Source organism: Schistocerca americana, chromosome 3 (assembly GCF_021461395.2).
Source record: "Schistocerca americana isolate TAMUIC-IGC-003095 chromosome 3, iqSchAmer2.1, whole genome shotgun sequence".
Taxonomy (NCBI): domain Eukaryota; kingdom Metazoa; phylum Arthropoda; class Insecta; order Orthoptera; family Acrididae; genus Schistocerca; species Schistocerca americana.
In genome coordinates, this window is record NC_060121.1 from 905,198,569 (window position 1) to 905,219,785 (window position 21,217).

The window sequence follows — 21,217 nt, forward strand, 5'->3', positions numbered from 1 at the left end:
TGTTTTCTTTGGTGAACCATGAAGCAAGAAAATAACTGTACAGGCTCCTAGCCAGCAAAAAATGCTCTCTCTGATGATAATAATTGCATAATTAGCTGCAAGATAGTGCCTCCCAGTATAGATTTCCTTCAGTGGAAATCTTTCCAGGAGATTCTTCAGTCCCTCTAGGAGTCTGTTTTGCATGACACTTTGTCTTTTTGATTATTTTTATGAGAAAAGCTGTTTTCAAATGATGATATGAATTTTACATAGGATGTATTAGATTTAATGCCATCATGCAGTAGTTGCACATTGCAAAGATTTTAAAGAGAAGTAACAAAAATCAAGGAATGTCACATTATCTCAGAAAGAAATACGGCTGACAAAATACATAAAACATAGTGAAGTCAGAGACAGGACAACAGGTCACAGAGCAGGGTAATGTTACTGTTCATTTAAATGGACAGGCCAGCAAGTATGTTTGGTAATCATTTCTTAAATGTAGTAGAAAATGTAGAAACAATCGTTTCAATAGGAAAATCAAAGCAGTATGCTGGAAAATGAGCCCTCATAAAATACAGTTATAAGACATTTCAGATACTTCTGAAATTAATAAAATTATATATTCTCATTCAAACATGAAAGCTCATGTGAATTTGATGGTGTCTTCAACAGAGTACTAAAGAGCTGTTCTCATACAATAATGTATGTATTGTCTTTGCTGAAATATGTTATGCGTCACTAATTCAGGGCATTTTTCAGCAAGATTGAAATATGTTATTGATAAGCCCCTACCTAAGGGAGGTGATGTGAAAGAGAACAGCAGCTACTGACACATTTCACTACTCACATTTTCCAAAATTTTTGAGAAGGTGATGTACTCTAGTATAGTATCCTACCCGAGAAACATTAATATCCTTAGTAAATCATAATTTGAATTTCATAAAAGTGTGTTATGTGACCTACCTAAAGGCACTTAACTGTGTTGGTTACAATATCCTCCTAGATAAACTGAAATTTTACAGAATTGATGTTATAGCTAACAAATATATGTCATATCTAACCTAACAGTTCAAACAATGTAAGCAGGGGAGAGTCTTCTGACTTGGCAGTAATCATGTAGGAAGTTTCAAAAGGCTCAATCTTAGTTCCACTATTGTTTCTCGTATATATAAACAACCTTACATCTAATATGCAGAATTGGTTCTGTTTGCAGAGCACACTGGTATTGTAATCAATCCAATTTAAAAAACACATGAAATATTCAGTTCTGCACATCAATAGAGATACATCAGTGGTAAGTGTATTAACATGGGGAAATAATAACTAGTGTGAAAATTTCAAAATTTTTAGGTAACCATATTGATGATAATGTAAATTGGAAAAAGACACTCAAAAGAACTTGCTTAAGCCACATTTCCTCTTCAGATCATTGCAAATCTTATGGAGAAAAAAACTGATAAGGTAGAATATTTTCACTCAATAGTATCACACTGAATTATGTTCTGAGGTAACTCATTTTTGAGAAAGAAACTTTTCATTGCTCAAAAACATGTTGGATGAGCAGTATGTTACACTCACCCAATATAATCAAGTACATACCTGTTTAAGGAGTTATAATACTGACTACTGCTGTGCAGCCTATATATTCCCTCGTGGAGTACTTTAAATAACCCATTGCAGGTTCAGAAGGAATGATGATATACATAACTACAATACTAGAAGATAGAATGGCTTTCACTATTAAGGCTGACATCAGCACAAAAAAGGGTACAAGGTGCCACCACCAAAATTTTTGATCATGTAGCTATTGATATAAAAAGTATGATAGACAGCAAACTTAATTTGGGAAAAAGCTGAAAAAGTTAGAAGTTTCTCCTTGAAAGCTCCTTGCATCCCATTGATGAATTTCTATTGCTGTAATATGTTAAAGGTTTTGGAAAAGAATTATTAATTCACATCTGTATACAAAAGCTACCATTGTGAATGGTCTGCATGTAGCCATTTACATTTTAGTGTGTAATGACTTGCCCTTTCATTATGATTAATCATACAAGTGTTCTATGGATTGGGATGGTGCGACAACATTTTTCCACACAAGTGACTCACCATTTAATGACCTCATAGTTTGGTCCCTTTCCCCTCCTTTAAGCTAACCATGGCTGTTATTCAGCAACTGTATACTGGTTTCAACATAGGATTAAACAGACAACCGGTTGCTCATAAATGGTAGGTACATTGACCTAGGTTTCAACACCTACTAGGGGTGTCTTTTTCAGAATAAATGTTGCTAAATCCTATAAAATAATACATAGGAAATGAGGTATGATCAAAAACACATTAATCAAGATGACAATTTTTATCATGCACAAAGGTTACTTACCAAAAATTACATTGCTAAAAAGCAGTAGTCAATTTGGAACAGCTACACTCCTTTCAAAAGTGAACTATAACATTGTAGACTTTGCCACATGTGTTCAGCTGGGAACATCATCAGACTGATCAGACCAGTGGCTTACATTGCTGCCATGAAAGCAATAAGAGTTGTGCTGCCTACTTGGTGTGGACAGTAACATGTGCCCATTTGAAACATTATATCAGAAATACTTGGGAAAAAAGACAATTTTAAAAACAATATACAAAGAGAACTTAATATCTTTTTGAAAATACACAGTAGTCAAGCAGATTAACTATAATAGCGCCATCTTTTAGTCTTTACAGAAACTACTTTTATTTAAAGAAGAGAACTAGTAGAAATTTTTTTTACAAACCACTGTACAATCCAGAAAATATTTTCATGGAGGTAATTTCAGCAGCACATATCTGTCATCGTCAATAGCAATACAGAGGTCGAACTATTATGAAAAAACTAGCTTCACTTGTGAGTTAGAAAATAATGACTGTCGGCTTAATTACTTGGACCTCAGTATTGCTATTGACGACGACAGACTTATATTCAGTATTTTTTGAAAAGCCACTAATATAAATCAAATTGTGCCTGCTAGTTCGGTGGATACTCATTCCCATAAGAAAACATTTTTCCATTCAGCCTTTCATCATGCTGTCTCTCTGCTTTTTTCACCTGACAAGCTTAATGAAGAGGTGAACATGATAAAAACTATTGCAGTTAATAATGGCTATGATCCCACATTAGTTGAAGATCTTCAAAGTCAAAACTGACACTAAAGGGACCACTTCAGGCAGCAGTGCTGTTCCTGATGTAACGAGTTTAAAAATGTTTTCTCTATTATTTCTACACATATTGTAAAATTCATCATCTCCTGATTAAAAAATAGGGATTCAAAGTTGCATTTTCCATGAACAATAACTTGTAAAAAAATCTCACATACAATCTCAGGTCCACAGTTACTCCAATATAAATAATTCAGGAGTGTATAAAATCACTTGGGATATGTGTTCCATTTACTAAATAGGACAAACTGGAAGGTATTTTAGTGGCAGGTACAAGGAACATTTGTTGGGAAGAAGAGGCACTAACGTACACAATTTCACTGCTAATGACCAGACACAAACTGAAATGCATTGAGAAAGAAAGGTCATAGGCTCAATGTACTCGAAGAGCTAGAGATTTTTAAGCATATTTCTAAGAATGATGGCTTCATTCTTAGAGAACAACTACGTAACAAAAATTTTTCCAATGGTTTCAATGCACTGCTCATGGACTTTGATTCCTCTTTTACTGTATTTTCCCTGCTTCTGATTTCAAAACACTGTTTTCTTCTAATCTCATAGATATGTGCTACTGAAGTTACCTTCATGCAAATATTTTCTGGATTGTACAGTTGTTTGTAAAATTTTTTTCTGTGTCATTCTGTCCTTTATGTAATAGTGATGTCTGTAAAGTCTAAAAGATGGCTCTGTTATACTTAATCTGCTTGACTGCTGTGTATTTTCAAAATGACCTTAAGCTTTCTTTATATAATGATTTTAAATTAACTGTCTTTTTTTTCTCAAGTATTTCTGTTACAATGTTTCAAATGGGCACATTACTGTCTGCACCTGATAGGCAACGCAATTTGTATTGCTTTTGTGGCAGCAATGTAAGCCACTGAGCCAATCAGTCTGATGATGTTCCTAGCTGGACACACTTGGCAAAGGTTACAATGTTATATTTCACTTTTGTCAGGAGCATAGCTGTTCCAAATTTACTATTGTTTTTTAAGAATGTAATTTAACATAAGTAACCTTTGTGCGTCATGAAAATTGTTATATCAATTTATATGTTTTTGATCATATCTCATTTCCTGTTTTATTTTATAGGATTTAGCAATATTTTTTTCTGATGAAGACATCCCTAGTAGGTGTTGAAACCAAGGCCAATGTACCTCCTGTTCGTGTGCAACCGGTTGGCTGTTTAATCCTACGTTGAGCAATATAAGTGTGAACCAAATGTGGCTTGAATTCAAAGAATTAGTGTTGACAGCAACTGAGAGTCTTATACAAAGTGAATTGATAAGAGGCAGAACAGATCACTGTGTTACACAAAACAGGTCAGGACACTTTTGCTGACAGAATGAAGAAAGCATGCCAGATTTAAAAGAATGCAAAGTCTCCAAGGACCACACAGATTCAGGCCCAACAGGTGGAGAATTGCCTCCGCCCTGACCAGCATATCAAATTGTTCATTACCACTAGTTCCCGAATGACCAGGGAGCCACCGCATGTATATCTTGTTGCTTTCTCCTGGTCTATCAAGGGATTTATGGCATTCTGCAACGATCTTTGACTTCTCTGCAGGGGCTGAAAGAGATTTCAGAGCTGCTTGGCTCCCTAAATGAGTTCAGATGCTCTGATCCTTTTAACACCAACATAAATTCTCCTCCATGCAGTCTCTGATACTGAGTATACAAGGTGTGACTCAGAAGTTTCAAGACAGATTCATTTCCGAGTAGGGGAGAGCGCGCGGACTGGTTCCGCTAGGTGGGGGAAGTAGTGGGGGGTCTCAGGGAATGAACAGATGCTGCGGCAGTTGCCTCCAGAACCCTGGAGGGTGCACATCGCTTGCAGCATGAGTGCCTGTCATTGACTTTGGTCGAAAAGTGGACGAGGCGAAAATGGAGCAGCATTATGTGATTAAGTATTGTGTGCAAATGAACAAAACCGCCATGGAGACTCTCGGTATGATTCAAGAGGCCTTTAAAGAAGAAGCCATGTCCCGAGCAATGGTTTTCATGTGGCACAAATGTTTCAAAGATGGCTGCGGGAATGTTGAAGACGATGACTGCTCTGGGAGGCCATCATCAAACTGAACGGATCAAAATGTGGAGAGAGGGTGGGAAATTTTAAACAATGATCACCGTGTTAGTACTAGATTAATTGCCAATGAACTAGGACTGAGTCAGAGTATGGTGTGGAGGATTTTGACAGAGAATTTGATGATGCGAAAAGTGTGTGCCAAACTGGTGCCGAAAGTTTTGTCAATGAATCAGAAGAAACGACGCATGACTGTTTGCTAGGAAATGCTCTACTGGTGATGAGACCAGGGTCCACAAGTACAAGTACAAGTTGAAGTGTCGAAGCTCAGAGTGGCACACTGCTTCCTCGCCGAAGCCCAAGAAAGCTCGCATGAGCAAGTTGTGTGTGTGAAGTGCATGCTGATTGTTTCTTTTGATGGTAAAGGAGTGATTCACAAGGAGTTTGTTGCTCTTGGAAAGACTATCAGAGGTGGCTTTTACACTGGAGTGCTCCACCACTTGAGGGATCGAGCTCGCTGCGTCTGCCCAGCGATCAAGGACGATTGGATTCTCCACCACGACAACGCGCCCGCTAACACTTCACATGCCACCACCAAAGTTTTGGTCAAGTTCAACGTGACAACACTGCTGCAGCCACCCTACAGCCCCGATTTGGCTCCAAGTGACTTTTTCCTCTTCCCTCGAGTTAAGACAGGCCTAAAAGGGAAGGGATTCGACTCCATTGATGCCATCCACCAGGCTTCGATGAGAGCCCTTGATAGCATGATGCCTGAGGCCTTCCAGAAGGGCTACGAACAGTGGAAGATGGGCTGGCAGCACTGTGTTGATGCTGAAGGATCATATTTTGAAGAATTTTAGTCTGCTGTACTTAAATGTCCAATAAATTTCTAGTTCTGAGTTAAGTCTTGAAACTTTTGAATCACACCCTGTATCTGCGTGGAATACCATATCCAGCATTCCTAAAGAGAGTGCATATCTAGTTTATGCTGTATACCCTGGTCCCAGCACTTCTACCTATTTTCAGTCTGTCAGTAAACCAGACTCTGTTTCCTGAACTGAATCGTGATTCATACTTCCACTGCTCCCTATTTCCAATTGTTATGCTGAAAGGTTTGTTGAAGTAGATGGAAGCTATTGTGTAGCCAGCTGGTATTTCCCCAACTATTTATATATTCATCACTTTCATTATGTTAGTGTGGGAGTCTAGATATTCTAAAGTTTCCAGTTTTTAACCTGTATGCCCTTCCACTGCTGCCATAGTAGCCCAAAAATATGAAAGGTGCATGCCCAGCACAATCTCAATTTCAGCAATGGGTGTGCTGCTGATATACCTGTTATGGCTAGCAGTTAATCTCTACACCTTCCAAGGCTCTTTAGCCAGCCACCTTCTGTTCTACTTTATTCCACTGTGCTACTGTAGCTCCATAAATTGTCATGGGTCTCATTACAGCGGTGTATATCCAGTACGTGCTCCTGGGACTTGGACTCCAGTTTTTATCACATGCCCTTCTAGTGCACATGAGAGCACCTTTTGCCTTGGAGCTTGTGAGAGATCCACATTAGTTTCGCATCCGAGGTTACCTCTAGTTACTTTGCTACCCCTTCTACTGGTAGAATTCTGCCGAAGAGATTAAGATTCCAGTACATTTGGATATGCTTTCTTGTGAATGGTACTACAACTGGTTTCTTGGGACTAATCATTAGGTCCTGTTTCCTACGCAAGCTTTGGACAATGTTCAGAGCACATTTTGCCATTATTATAACATATTGGCAAATATGCCAAGTATTACTGCGACTAAATTCATTTGCATTTCCTTGCCAAAGTAACCTCTGGCTTTTCTCTCTTTAATGAGTCCATTCACCAGTAGGTTCCAAAGTAGCGGGGACAAAACCCTACCTTGTGGACACCATCGGTGATGTTTATTGCCATTTTAATATCATTCAAGGTGGCTTCTCTTATTCATTCACTCAGCTCGGTCTTAGTCCACCCATATATAGTGGTCTTAATGGCATGCTCTTCTGCACCTCTACCCTTGGATTCGAAAGTTGTGTTGCTAAAAGCCCCCTCAAGACCCAGGAAGAAGCAGAGAGCAGTTTCCTGAAAGTGTAAAGCTTTTTCCACCTCCCCAACAAATAATTGGTGAAGTGCTATTTCACATGATTTGTCTGGTTGATGCACAAATTGGTTTACATGTAGAAGACCCTCAGTTAACCTCCTTTCCCTAACATGCACTTTAATCAGTTTTTTTAAAAGGAAGGACAGAGTGATCAGTTTCGTACCCTTAGCGTTGGTATGATGAATTCTGTCTGTGTTTGGAATGGAAACAATCTTCGCTGTCCTCCAAACATTAGCAATGATTTAGAGCCAGAAAATTTATATCTTGGACTGGAGTCTTCAATGGTTGAAACTTTCCCGCTGACCACTGGACTTTCTCAGAGTCCACACATTCTCTGGCAGATTTCCATGCCTCCCATTGCTGCATATCCTCTGTCAGATTGCACTGAGGGAAGCGAGTCTTGAGGAGCACATGCAGAGTCTAATGTGCTGTCCTTGTATCTCACAATCCTCCTTCCTTAGTGTGCCTCCTGGATTTGTAGGTATTCTTGTAAGGATTTTATGAAGCTGTAGCTGTAGCTTCCAAGTCCTCACTGAATGCCTTCCGAGATGATTGTTTTACTTACTTAATAGTAATACCAGTATTTTGCACATTGTCCTTCACTTTTTGCAAACTTGAACAGCCCTCTTACCTGCTTCCTTTGCAATCCAACATTGTTGTTACACCAAGGTACATCCTGTTAGTGCACTTCTTTGGGAATTTGACCGTTTTCTAAGTACAGAATTAGTTCATGATGGCAGATGTGCTTCATCATGCCGTTTCCTCTGATTGTACTGAATTTCTTATCAAAATTTCAACTTCAGAAAAGTGAGTGTTTGTCTTTCCTATATGAGCCCCCTGTCTGTTTCCCTAGCACTCCTATACACCATAGCATAACACCCAGACTTTATCAGTCTTCTTTCAGTGTGCCTGTCTGCCACTCAGCACTTCCTCTATGTGCTGAGTAGCAGTCTGTTCTATTTATATGTAAAATAAAGGAAAGGCAACCACTCACCTATAGCTGACCCACTTGTGGTGCAGAGAAACAATTGACAGAATACAGTATTTACACTAGCTTTTGACCTCTTACTTTTTCTGTAGCAGAGGTACACACACTCACATATGTGGCGGCGGCAAGAATGACTGTTGATGGCAATTGACAGGGTAGGTGGAGGTAGAAGAATGCACAAGGTGAGAAGGAGGTAGTGCTATGGTATAAGGCAGGTCATTCGACAGATGAATCAGCGGCTGCACAACATGACAAAAGGAGATGAGACGGTAGACCAAGCCAGGGATAGAGAGAAGGTGAAAGCTAGGGGAGGAAAGGAGATGAAGGGAGAGATGGGGAAAGTAAAGAGAAAGGGAGAGAGTTGGAAAAGGGGGAAAGGGGGGGAGAGAGAGAGAGAGAGGGAGAGAATGCCCTCATTGGTGTGGGGGGGGGGGGGAGGGGGGCAGGGGGATGATGGTTGAAGGCAGTACACAATCTTGAAGGGGAAGGAGCAGTGGGGACAGAAGAGAGAAAGGAAAAGGTAAGTTGGAGCAGTATGAAACAGGTTACTGGAAATTTAGGGCAGGAGGGTTGTGAGAGTGCAGAATATGCTGGAGAACCATTCCCACTAGTACTGGAAAGGATTATCCAAATGGCTTGTGTAGTGAAGCAGCTGTGGAAGCCATTTGTGATGTAGTGCGCAGCATGTTCAGCAGTGGGATGGTCAGGTCTGCAGTTCGCTAGAGTTTGACGGTCACTATTCATGTGAGTACATAATTGGTAATCTGTCATGCTCATATACAATGCTGCAATTTAATCTATCTTATTTCATATCCTTGACATAAATAAAGCTATATGTAAAGTTTGTGGTTGCTATATTTCTTCAGGTGAATTAATTAAACAAAGACAGATTAATCACACTTGAGAGAAATTGAAATTTGGACAATTGTATTACAGTGGAGATAAATTTTAACATGTAGATATCTGGAGCTTGCTTTATTGTTCAAAGAAAACTTCAATTGCTATTGATGAGCTACACTTTAAACCTTAGTTGATCAGAGCTTATTTTTCAGTTTTTTTTGTTCTCCTATTAAGCTACTATTGCTACTGCAGTAGTCACCATTGTACTTCACACTTAACAGTTCGTCCCCAGTAGTGTGCCTTTGACCCTTCTTATCGTAACTACTACAACAGGTGAATGTAGACACTTGCAAGTACAAGAGTACCAAATGTGTAACACCTAGTTAGTTCATTGGATTGCCTTATCACATGCAGGATAATTAAGGAGCGTTGTTGTATACATTTGCCACCCCCCCCCCCCCCCCCCCCCACACACACTCACTTTTCTGATGTAGAACCCAACTTCAGTAGATAAGCCACAGTAATCACTACTTCTTTGTAACATTACTTCATTGAACTAGGGTCCACAGCTGTGAGAAATTTTTAAAATGATTTGATACCGCTTGCAGCTGCATACTATTACGCAGTTTCAGTTTATACCATTTTCAGAAACTCAGCATTGGTACAAGGAAATATGTGTAATTTTAAATTCATGACATGAATGCATTTTGTGACAGTTACAACATTTGCACTCACAAGCACATTGACAGTGGGTGTTATTCACTTGTAATATGTGCAGGGACTAGTATGGCGTTATGTGACATCATTGAATTTTTGTGCAGATACACTTGAAAATTTTCTAAGACCTTAATTGGAGAATAGTGCACACAAAGAAAAAAATGACGATGACATGTTGTAGCATATCACTTAAAAAAAAAATACCCTATAAGCATAAGGAACTGGCCAGCACTGCCATGTTATAAAAGTGTTTTTCTTCCTTTTATCTCTGTTGTCCAGATTTTTAGTTATTATGGTCAAAAACTGAAATTCGAGTGTACATTTTATCGTACATTTACAACTGTTCTGTAAAAACTGTGAAACAGAATGAATTTAATGTGTTATACAGGCTCCTGAATGGTTTCCGATCAGATTCTGCTCTTCATAAAGAAATGCTTGCTGTATTAGCAGCAGTTACTGAGGTCATTAAATCATATAAAGGAAGGGAGTCCTCTGTGGAATACTTTGCAGCACTGGTAAGCTCCTCTGTCTTCCTTATTTCTTTTAATTCACATTTGTAATTTTAATGCTAAGTACAATCTGTGCATGTGTTCAAAATACAGCACAACACATTAAACATTTAAATGTAAAAACAGTAATTCCATTTTCTGGATTGATTTAATTTCATTTATATTTCATAATCAATTAAAATAATCTTGAAGTTTCTGGTAATAGATCTACTTCAGTAAAATATTTAGGTATTCTGCAGAAAATAGGATTTGAGTGTCTATTATGCTTTTGTGTAATTATGTCACTCATTTGTTCACCTACCTTCTTGTGCTTCATAAACAAACTATACTAGAGAACAGTGAAACTGGCAGCAGTTTTCCCACCTCTCAGTTTCCCTTCATTTATAATTGCAAATGAACAGCCTATGATCTGGTCTGCTGTTGACTGTGATTCCAAATGCACATTGTTACAACAGTTTGTTTTCTACCACAGCTGCTAGCTATCATCATAAGAAGCAATGACTGCTGAATGGTCATCTTAAATTGTGAAGCACTAGTGTTGGCCAATTCGTACCTTCAGAAGGCAAAATGTTTAGTGCTGCATGTAAAAGTAACATACATTTCTGACTTTTAGAACTAGAAGTTCGTTCCTCAAGGAGGAGAGAGGAATAGGTTGGGGAAAGTTAAACAGGAAAGGCAGGTTACTGACATCAGGATGAAAGAGACCCACCTGTACTGAGGGCAAGGGTAGGCAAAGATCCCCCTCTCCTCCCTGAGGAAGTAACTAATTGTTCCAAATACTAGGAATGCATGTCCCTTTCATGAGTGTGTATTGGGTGTAGCTAAAGGTAAGTGCTGACCAGCAGTTCTTTCTCATGGTTTGTAAGTTTTCACAATTAAATTTCCCTTTGATGAAATGGACAGCTGTCGTATACAGAGTTTATGTGGCAATGCTGCACTTCATTCATGCTGCCATTGGTACAGCTTTTTCATTGCTTCTGATCATGCTTGAGTTATCTGTATGGAACTGTTGCACATACGCAGAGAGAGCTGTGATTTTAATTGCATACTATACTGTTTTTCCTTCTAAGATGACTCAGTTAAAAGGCACATAGAGCCAAACAAACGGAGTCATATTACAAAGTCTAAATTTTTTTTGTGACCTTAAAGACAGCTCCAGAACACTACAGTACAGTATAGAGAATATGTGCACATGCACAGAGAATGGAAACCTGTGACCGAGAAATCTCCAAGGAAATATATTATTAAAAAATGTACTGCCACTGATTTTGATATTCATTCATCATACAATACTGGAATTTTACGATTGTGCCGAGTATCCTGCAAGACAGATGCTTTAAATGACAATTCACAAGGGGCCACCATCCAGTTGGAAGGATTCTGAAATCTTAGGGATTAAGGTACAGAAAGTGCAGTGATGGAAAAAAGTGTTCTGATGTAGATATCCATTGTTACAGCAGCTTGGGCTACTTTTCGGAGAAAAATGTGCATCATCAGGAAAGAAAATCATTGCCCTATCGTGTGTCTCAGTGAGACCTGGCTCAATGAGAATCATGCCAGAAAGCAGATCTGTCAGTATTCGAAGAACAGTGGTGATCTTAAGGGGCAGTAGGCAGAGGAAAGAGACTTACTGTCTGTTGTGCAGGATTTTCTGACCATGGCTTTATCAACAGTGCAAAGACAAGATTTGTTTAAAACTGTTTTTCAGATTTGTTACATGATTTAGTAGTGGATTGTGTGATCATCATGAATAACACCAGTTATCATAAAAAGGGAGAAATTTCCTAATTCAAACACGAAGAAGAATGAAATTGCGCAGTGGCCAGAAGATAAAACTAATTCAGTATTGAGATGTTGTAAGAGAGCTTAAATGTTGAACAAAATCAATATGTACTTGACAGCTTAGCAACAGAAATGGAGAACCAGTTTGTGAGAATTCCCCCTTATCACTGCCAATAAAAACTAATAGGAAATATAGGGGTGTTAAAGAAAGGAGAGGTCACATCCAAAAGTTTCAAATCCAGAATTAAAGATGCGCAAAATTTTCCTGAAGCCGTTGATGGAGGTACCATTGCTAAGTTTCTACACCGTGCAAGAAAATTACTTACTGAAGGAAATAATCTGAGAAAATACTGTTGAAAGAATTGTAATTCTTCAAAATTACTTGTCAACTGGAGACTTGTCGAATACACTGAGTTCTTCAGAGCAGGATGGTTAAACAAATTACGTTAAATGATGTTCTTTCAAAGTTGTAGACATCATTCTCTCTCTCTCCTCTTCTTTTCCTGTAATCTTTCTCTTTGCCCCAATTATTTAGCAGTACAAGGCAGAAGAGCAGCAGAGTAATACTACTTGTGTTGGGATGTTTGTCGCTGTTGTGGCGACCACAAAATCCTTGTTTTCTGGTTTGTACCAAGGTTAAACCTAACACACAGAGCTAATCAATATTTAAATGTTCACACAATCAAAACTGAAATATCTTTAATTTAACAGATATGCAGATTACTGTATTTTGCTACAATATGTCTTATAATTCACTTAAGGATTCATTTGTGTGGAAAGACTCAAGAATGGAGCTATGGCTGGTTTTTCCTACAGTAATTTCAGTTTCTTGGCAAATGGTTTTCCAGCCATAATAAATTATAACTTATTGTCTGATTCTTTATTGCAGTGTGCTATATGTTGATTTCGGTAATTGTGTTATTTTGAAGTGAGCACCTTGTAATTTGTTGCACATACTTTTCGGATAGCATTATTTGACAGTGCAGTTTACCAGTTTTGCTTGACATGTGGTGGATCTTTGGTCTGAAGGCTCCAGATTTTATATGGCCGAAGTGAAGAGAGAGGACATGAATGGGGAGAAATGTGGAGAGAAGGTGGAGAGGGTCACTTCAATACTTGGCCTTACAGCTGCCAGTTTGACTGTTCCATAGTGTATAGTAGTTCCATGACTGTTTTGAACATTTTCAATGTATTTAATGTTTTTGATGCGGAATTTCACCTGTTGTGTGCCCCCCCCCCCCCCACACATACACACACACACAGCCAGAAGAATATACTGTGTACACCACTGAGCATTAACGTTAAGCTCATTTCTATGGTCTTGATGTAGGCTGTTTTCCTAATGATTACATGGTGTTGCAATTATGAGCATTGTTATGGCACAGCTTCACCATTCTTGGTTTACTCGGCATTTGAATTAAACATTTCCTTCTTATTAGTTAGTTGTTATACATGTAACCAGGGTATACATATGTTATAGCTCTGCAATTTGGTTTACAGGATTTACAAAGAGCTCTAACGGTTTCGGCGACAAGAGAAGCAGTGCAAAACTGGATTGCAAACTTCACATTTCTCTTACTACAGTTGACTTACTTGAAACGTTAGCCAATCCTCTTCTCTGGATATGTGGCTGCGTTGATCTCCATAACTTCCTCTCTGAAGAAATAATGCTGGTTAGAGGAACCAAAAAAATTTCTCTCTCTCTCTCTCTCTCTCACTCTCTCTCTCTCTCTCACTTGAAATAACTCGGTACTCTCATACTTTCAGTTCAGCTCAGGTGTATTTTCCTTTCTACAAGTTTTATATAAGCATACAAACTCTTGGAAGTCAACTACACCGATACCCATTAGATACAATTAAATAATCACAATTGCCTGGTTTTAACAAGCAAATAATTTATAGATGTCCCATGCGTCTTGCTTTGTTTAGAGCAAAGACACGAAGTAAGTTAAAAGTCTATAGTCAAATATATATATATAATTTTTTTTTTTTTACTCTGTGTCCTCTCTGTGGCTCTTGCAGCAAACACTTGTCAGCATCATTCGACTGCCCCACTTATCGTCTTCTCTTTACAAACTTCCAACCTGCACACAGAAACCGGCGGCGCAGTAGAGGTGTTTCTGCTTACTGACTTACTTTTAAAATATCGAGTGTTCGAGGTGGCGGAAGGCCAACTGTCTCTAGAATTTACACCGAAATTCTAGAGTCACTACAGAGCTTATTTTTGTTTGATTACAATCAACAAATGACAGTGTGTTTAATATGATTTTCAATTGCAGAAGGATGATAAAATAAGCAATCTTATTTGTATAAAAGAAAGTTAAGAAAGCTTCAAGTATAACAGTAATGATTGGTAGCATTGAACTGTATTTCTGTCATACACACGGCTCAATAATGTATTTCAAGAGACAATGCACTCATCAGCAGGTTGTAAAACTTACCTCATGAGGTTAAAACACTAAAACATTTACTGATTTATTTGCAGCATTCATTAAATGGAGTAGGATAAAAACACATTGGAATATGTTTTCTACAACCTGACAGTGAAAACATTATCTCTCAGAACACATTGTTGAGCTGTGTAGGACAGAAATTTGTTGGATGCCACAAGTTATTACTGTTAAAACACAAGAGCTGTTACCTCGCATCCTTAAAATGGAACATATTAAATAACTTGGAGTTTAATTTCTTACTGACGTCAGTTATTAGAAGCAGAGAACTAACTTAACTGGAAGGGGTGGTGAAGGAAGTTAGCTTTGCTGCTGCTGAAGGAATCATTCTGGCCTTTACCTTGCAGTGATTTGGGGAAATCTCAGATAAAAATAGCTGTGCTGTATGTTATGAAATTTTCTGTTCTTGAATGTGAAAACAGTGTCCTAATCATTGCCCTGCCACTTTCAGTAATAATTTGCATAATAAGACTGACAATTTTTTTGTCTATTTTGGGGCTAGACCACACTCTATTATGAGTAAATGTGCCTATTGTGTGAAACAAAATATTGAGACACCACAGTTCGTAAACAACTGAATAGTCAAAAGATGCTTTGAACAATGGGATAGCAACTAGTTCCATTAGTACTCTCTCAACATTTTTTTTTTTTTAAAGTAGAAGTCACAAAATTTCCCAGATTCATGGTAAACTTTGCGGAACCGAAAGTGACACAGAATGGAAATATATTTGCCATCTATTGCAAGAAAACAAAAGATTAGTGCTACAACTTTTTTGTATGAATTGTGTGAGGAAACAGTTTCAGATTGTTTACAATGTGAGTTTTCAGTCACGGAATATGATATGAGTGCTGAGAAACCAGATGGAAGTAAAATACCATGGATTTACCTTTTAAGTGACTTCTTTGTCTGCACCAGTGGATTGGAGAAGTATGCAGTTTTTGGGTTTTGAACTGGATTTAACTTGTACAAGAAGTCTGACAATTTGAGTGTCATTTTCCTTGTCTTCTCATAGAAAGTGATGAGACTGATAGTCATTGAATGGGTCAGGCCTTTTGGATAAGCACATCCAGCTAGAAATCCATGGACTTAACATTAATTTGCATTACTATATCTCATACTCTCTCCACATTGTTAATGTGCCACATAAGGTGCTCAGAACCATTTACTGCAGAAAAGACATTCTTTGTCAGTGTATATGAATTGAAAATGATAACTTATAGTAAAATATTTTCACATGTTATATATGCTTGCAATACAACTATTGGATATCATGAGGAACAGAACAGCCATACTGTGGTTATATTTTGATTGCTGATGTGATATTCCTGTTCAGTCTGAGTATGCACTTGAAATTTGAAAGCAGTTATCATGTATATTTAAAGGGCAACAGTCCAGTGTGCAATATAGATACCTTTCATCAAAATAATAGTATATATTTTAGTCTTTTGAGATCACGTATTTTTTATTGACTTCATGTAATAATGAACATTGAATGACGAATTTGAGATGCTTGTTCACAAATGGATTTTTCCTCTTTCTTACAGATGTCAACATTGGAGAAGAGTGATACAGAGATTTCAGTGGCAGCTGTCCTTTCATTAATTGGAATGTGTATAAAAGGAGTCCCTGAGAGTCTTCTGAAATTGAAATTCTCTGAAACATCAAAATTGTTAGTTGATTTACTTGGAAAATATTCCGAAACTGAGAACAACGTGATCCTGAGAACAGTAAGTGCAAAGCTATTATGCATACCTTTGTGGAACTGTCAGTGACAATCAGTTCAACTACTTGTTTCCTGTTCTAAATGCAGCATCTACAAATTTTTATGATTAGTGAATATGTATACCATCTTCCAAAATGAGAGAATATTCTGGTTAGAACCAGGAACAGTTTTATCTGATGTGTAAGTTATATATTAGCTGGTGTAGGTAGTATCGCTGGTATGGTGCATTATTCCTTTGCATGTCAGCATGTATGCTAGGTAGTAAGAGTCATGTACAGACAGGAGTGGAAAGTTTATAGTGATGACTGTCATCTCTTTGTGGTGCCATAAACAGACCTTGAAGGCAACATTATGTAAGGAAGACAACAAAGCTAAGTAGTAGTAGTAGTAGTAGTAGAAGATCCGGTATGTTACTAGCTCATACCAGAATAGTTTCTGTACCAAAGGTTAACGAAATCCAGCCCCACTTTGTAGGATGATTGCCAGTTTTAAAAATGTGGACAGTGTTAATGTGTGTGTTAGGATTGATAAAGTAATGAAATCACTGAGAGACAAAAGAAAGAATTCACTGGTATTTTTTGTACTTATTGCTGGAAATATTGGTAGCAATAATAATCCATATTGAACTAGACATAAGGAATACATACGGAAAGTGTGACTAAGAAACAGAGCTATAATCTTATGAAATATAGAACTAAAAACTTCAACAGACAAGATCGCTGCTTACAATTTTATTTTAGATGACTGGTTTCGGCAAACTTAAGCTTTGAGCCAAAAGTCCTCCATCTAAAGTAGAAACACACACACACACACACACACACACACACACACACACACACACACAGACACGCGCGCGCACACACAGGCACAACTTACACAAATGTGACCGCTGTCTCAGGCCACTGAAACCAGATACCAGATCTAATAAGGTGGGTTAAATATTTTCACAGAATGCATATATACATGTCTTACGCAGATCAACCTCAGTATGTCTCCATCATATATACAGTATATTATTGAAATATTACAGTGGGAAATGTGCAGTAAATTTTCCATTTTGAATCACATGTAGGCCTAAGGTGTGTTGGGATGAGAAAAGTTGCAGTATTAACCTTGCTGTCCAAATATTTGGTAAAGTGTTTCTGAATTAGTTTACTATCAGATGTAATGTTTACTTTATAAAGTTTCCCAAACACTGGGGCAGTTATTTAAAATTAGTCTCACTAATTTTGTGTATGCAGATACCTTTAAATATGCACAACAGTTTCCCAGAGCTCTCGCAACAAGTCTGTCTTCTGTTTTCCTTCTGTACTCCTGTTTACATATGGTCATCCAGTTTCAAATCACTTTGTAATGTTATTCCCAGATATTGAACCAGTTTGATAGACTTTTCAGATATTTTCCTCCAAACCCCCCCCCCCCCCCCTCTCTCTCTCTCTCTCTCTCTCTCTCTATTTGTGTGTGTGCGTGTGCGCGCGTGTGTGTGTGTGTGTGTGTGTGTGTGTGTGTGTGTGTGTGTGTGTGTGTGTTAGGTGCCAGGTTCCAGCCTCCATTCCAGCAGCATGACAGGAGAGTTAGCATTCATTTGTCAATTACTTCATGACTTTCTTACAAGAAGCGGCTTATTTAGTTTTATCTGTACATTGTGTTGTTTTATTCTTAAATTTCTTGCGAGTGTGTGTATTTACTATTCAGTTACACATTACAACTACTGTGTAATGTATAGTTCCTCGATCTTTACTGTGGGTAGATACTGTGATTGCTGTGTGCAGATGCTAGCTGAGTTGGTGATCCTTCACTCACAGCTCCAGACAGGCAGTGCTGGCTTCATTCACAGAGCTTGAGGGTATTGCCAATGGGCATCATTGAGGGAGCAGGGCATGGTCTGAAAAGAATGAGGCTGCACCATGGTTTTAAGGGTGATATGGGCAGTAAGGGCAGTAAAATCCTTAGCCTTGCCAAGCCTAGGTGGAAAAAAATGTTCAAAAAACCCCTGCAGATTTCATTAAATTCCTGGTATGGCACTTGGTTGGAAGCCAGGTTAACTGTATCGGCAACCATGAACCCAAATGCTGTGATAGCATCCAAGCCATACAAGTTTTTCATAAAAGTACAGTCCACCTCATGAAAGGTTAACAGGTGGACCACCATCTTATATACCGTTTGCCTTAAATCGTCCAAGAATGGGGATCCATTGTGTGTTGCAGTATACGAGATGATGTATAGCAGAAGACAATGGCGGTGCACTGAGATGTATATACATGCTGTGCCCATATCTATTTCCAATGAAAGTGGTTTCTTGTTGATACACACATTGGTGATTAGCACACTGGACTCGCATTCGAGAGGACGACGGTTCAGTCCTGCGTCCGGCCATCCAGATGTAGATTTTCTGTGATTTTTCTAAATCGCTCCAGGCAAATGCCGGGATGGTTCCTTTGAAAGGGCACAGCCGACTCCCTTCCCCGTCCTTGCTTAATCTGATGAGACTGATGTCCTTGCTGTCTGGTCTCTTCCGCCAAAGAAACCAACCTGACACATTGATGAACAACATGTTAGAAACCATTGCAGTGTGATTACCCTCAGGGCGGATTTTATTGATGTCCATTGCTTGGGGGTCCGAAGGTGTGGCTCAAGCGGTTGGTGCATGACATACCACCACAGTTTGTCCTTTCATCTGACTGTGATGACAGAAAGACCAGTTCGTGGGGCAGTCAGGCCAATCATGTTGAACAAATGAGTGGATCACGAAGGAAAGGGCTTGCTGGCAACACCTTGCCATGGACAAGGCTTATGGGCATGCTGCACTCCTGTGATTTCCGCCTCCAAGGATGTGCCGGGCCCAGAGTGCTTGCCATCATCCAAGTTCACAGCATCCACATCTGCCCTGTGCTCCAACTGGTGGCCTGCTGCATGAAAAACTTCAAACAATTGATGAATAGAAAGGACCTCTACCAAGATGGGGTCTTCAGATTATAGTGCCCATTAGCAGACTGAGCTGACCTAACAATATCCTTGACCATAGTATCGGCATAAGACTCCTTGTCCTGAGAAGTAACAAAGTGACACTTTTGACTGAGGCCTTGCAACTCCACAGCCTAAGCGTGATTCGTTTAATGAGGGTGCTTCCTGCACTAATAAAACTCTACCGTCAAGGAAAAAAACACGAATGTGCCAGTGATAATATATCTCTAAGTGCCATGTTTTGTCAAATGAGAGGGAAGTGGGTTTCTGAAACAAGGCCAAGTTGCCCAACAAGTGATGCATGTGGGCATAATCAACAACAGAAAAAAGAGCCTTAATGCTATCGGTGTCCATTACTTTGAATGCAGCAAAGTGTTGATGTAACACATGTCATATGCCTTCCTGTCCTCTGTGGACTCATCATAAGTGAGGAAGGGAGGCGATGGGCTGTCAATTGCTTTCCCATCACTCTGGTGAACACCTTGTTCAACATGGCTGTGTGTTCATACTGTTGCAGTTCCTAATGCCACTGGCTTTCCAGCTGCTGCTGCAGCACCACATCCAAGGACGCACCAGTCGTCATTGTCAAATCAACGAAAAACACACATGAAAGTCCAACAGCCCTGGTCGTCACTTGTATAGTAATTCCACATACAAATAAAAACACACACTAAGTTAAATTGTTTTAATATGAACACAATTCCAATTTTCCATAGAAGTTCAGAGTACAATCTAGGATGAGTCCAAGAGACAAATAACAATTCTCCCGAGAGCAGAGTTCAAGTTACTACTAGAAAGTACAATAATGAAACGAGAGTGAGTGCTCTCCACTCTGGTGTATATATGGAGTTAGTTTGTTGATTGGTGAGTCAAGATGGTGCTGATCATCAGTGGCACATGCAGGCCCTGATGCAGTCGCTTTCTTCTGATGTTTGAGCATGCAGCTGCCTGGTGGCCAACCCCGATTCACCTGGTGATTGCGTAGGTGAGTTGAATGTCAGTGGCTCACGATGGTGCCTCATGAGACGTTACGGTAGACATGGCAGTGGTGCCAGTATGAGATGAGTGGTAACATGGTGAGTCACCACAGTGTGGTTCATAGAATAGGCTTTTTGTAAATATGCAGTAAATATTTAGTGAGTGACATTGATTTGCTGACTTGTGTGTTAACTTTCACTTTTATTTGAACCCTGTAATTTTATTTACATCTTTAAACTTTTCAATATTTTGTGCTGCTGTTGTGGTCCTAAAGTCTGAAGATGGGTTTGACACAGCTCTCATTGATACGCTATCCTGTGCAAGCCTCTTTATCTCCAAATAAGTGCTTCAACCTACATCCATTTGAAAATGTTTATTCTAGTCATCTCTTGGCCTGACCCTACAATTTCTGTCCCCCCCCCCCCCCCCCCCCCCACACACACACACACACACACATCCATCCATTACCAAATTGACAGTTCCCTGATGCCTCAGAATGTGTCATATCCCAGTGACGCCCTCTTTTAGTCAAATTGTACCGTAAACTTCTTTTCCTCCCTCAATTCAGTACTACCTCATTAATTACATGATCTACCCATGTTATCTTCTGGTTCTTCTATAGCAACACATTTCAAAAGCTTCTATTCTCTTCCTTTCTGAACTGCTTCCCATCCACATTTCATTTCCATTCAAGGCTACAGCTACACTCGAGACAAGTATCTTCAAGAAAAGACGTCCTAACACTAAAATTTATTTTCAGTTTTAACAAATTTGTATTTTTCAGAAACAGGTTCCTGATATATCCAGTTTGCATTTTATTCCTCTCTGCTTCAACCATCATAATTTAGTTTCCTGTTACCCAAGTAGGGAAACTCATCTACTACTTTTAACATCTCATTTTCTAATCTGATTACCTCAGCATCATTGGATTTAGTTTGACTACATTCCATTAC

At 38.9% G+C, this 21,217-nt stretch overlaps 1 protein-coding gene across 1 annotated transcript in view; it reads left to right on the forward strand.

Moving 5' to 3' along the window:
* The window catches only part of LOC124605409 (RRP12-like protein), a 135,678-nt gene that overhangs the window by 15,331 nt on the left and 99,130 nt on the right, over window positions 1–21,217 (forward strand). Inside the window, exons 3-4 of the mRNA XM_047137060.1 lie at window positions 10,246–10,372; window positions 16,144–16,326. Of these exons, the coding sequence (XP_046993016.1) occupies window positions 10,246–10,372; window positions 16,144–16,326 (310 nt within the window). The remainder of the gene's footprint in view (window positions 1–10,245; window positions 10,373–16,143; window positions 16,327–21,217) is intronic.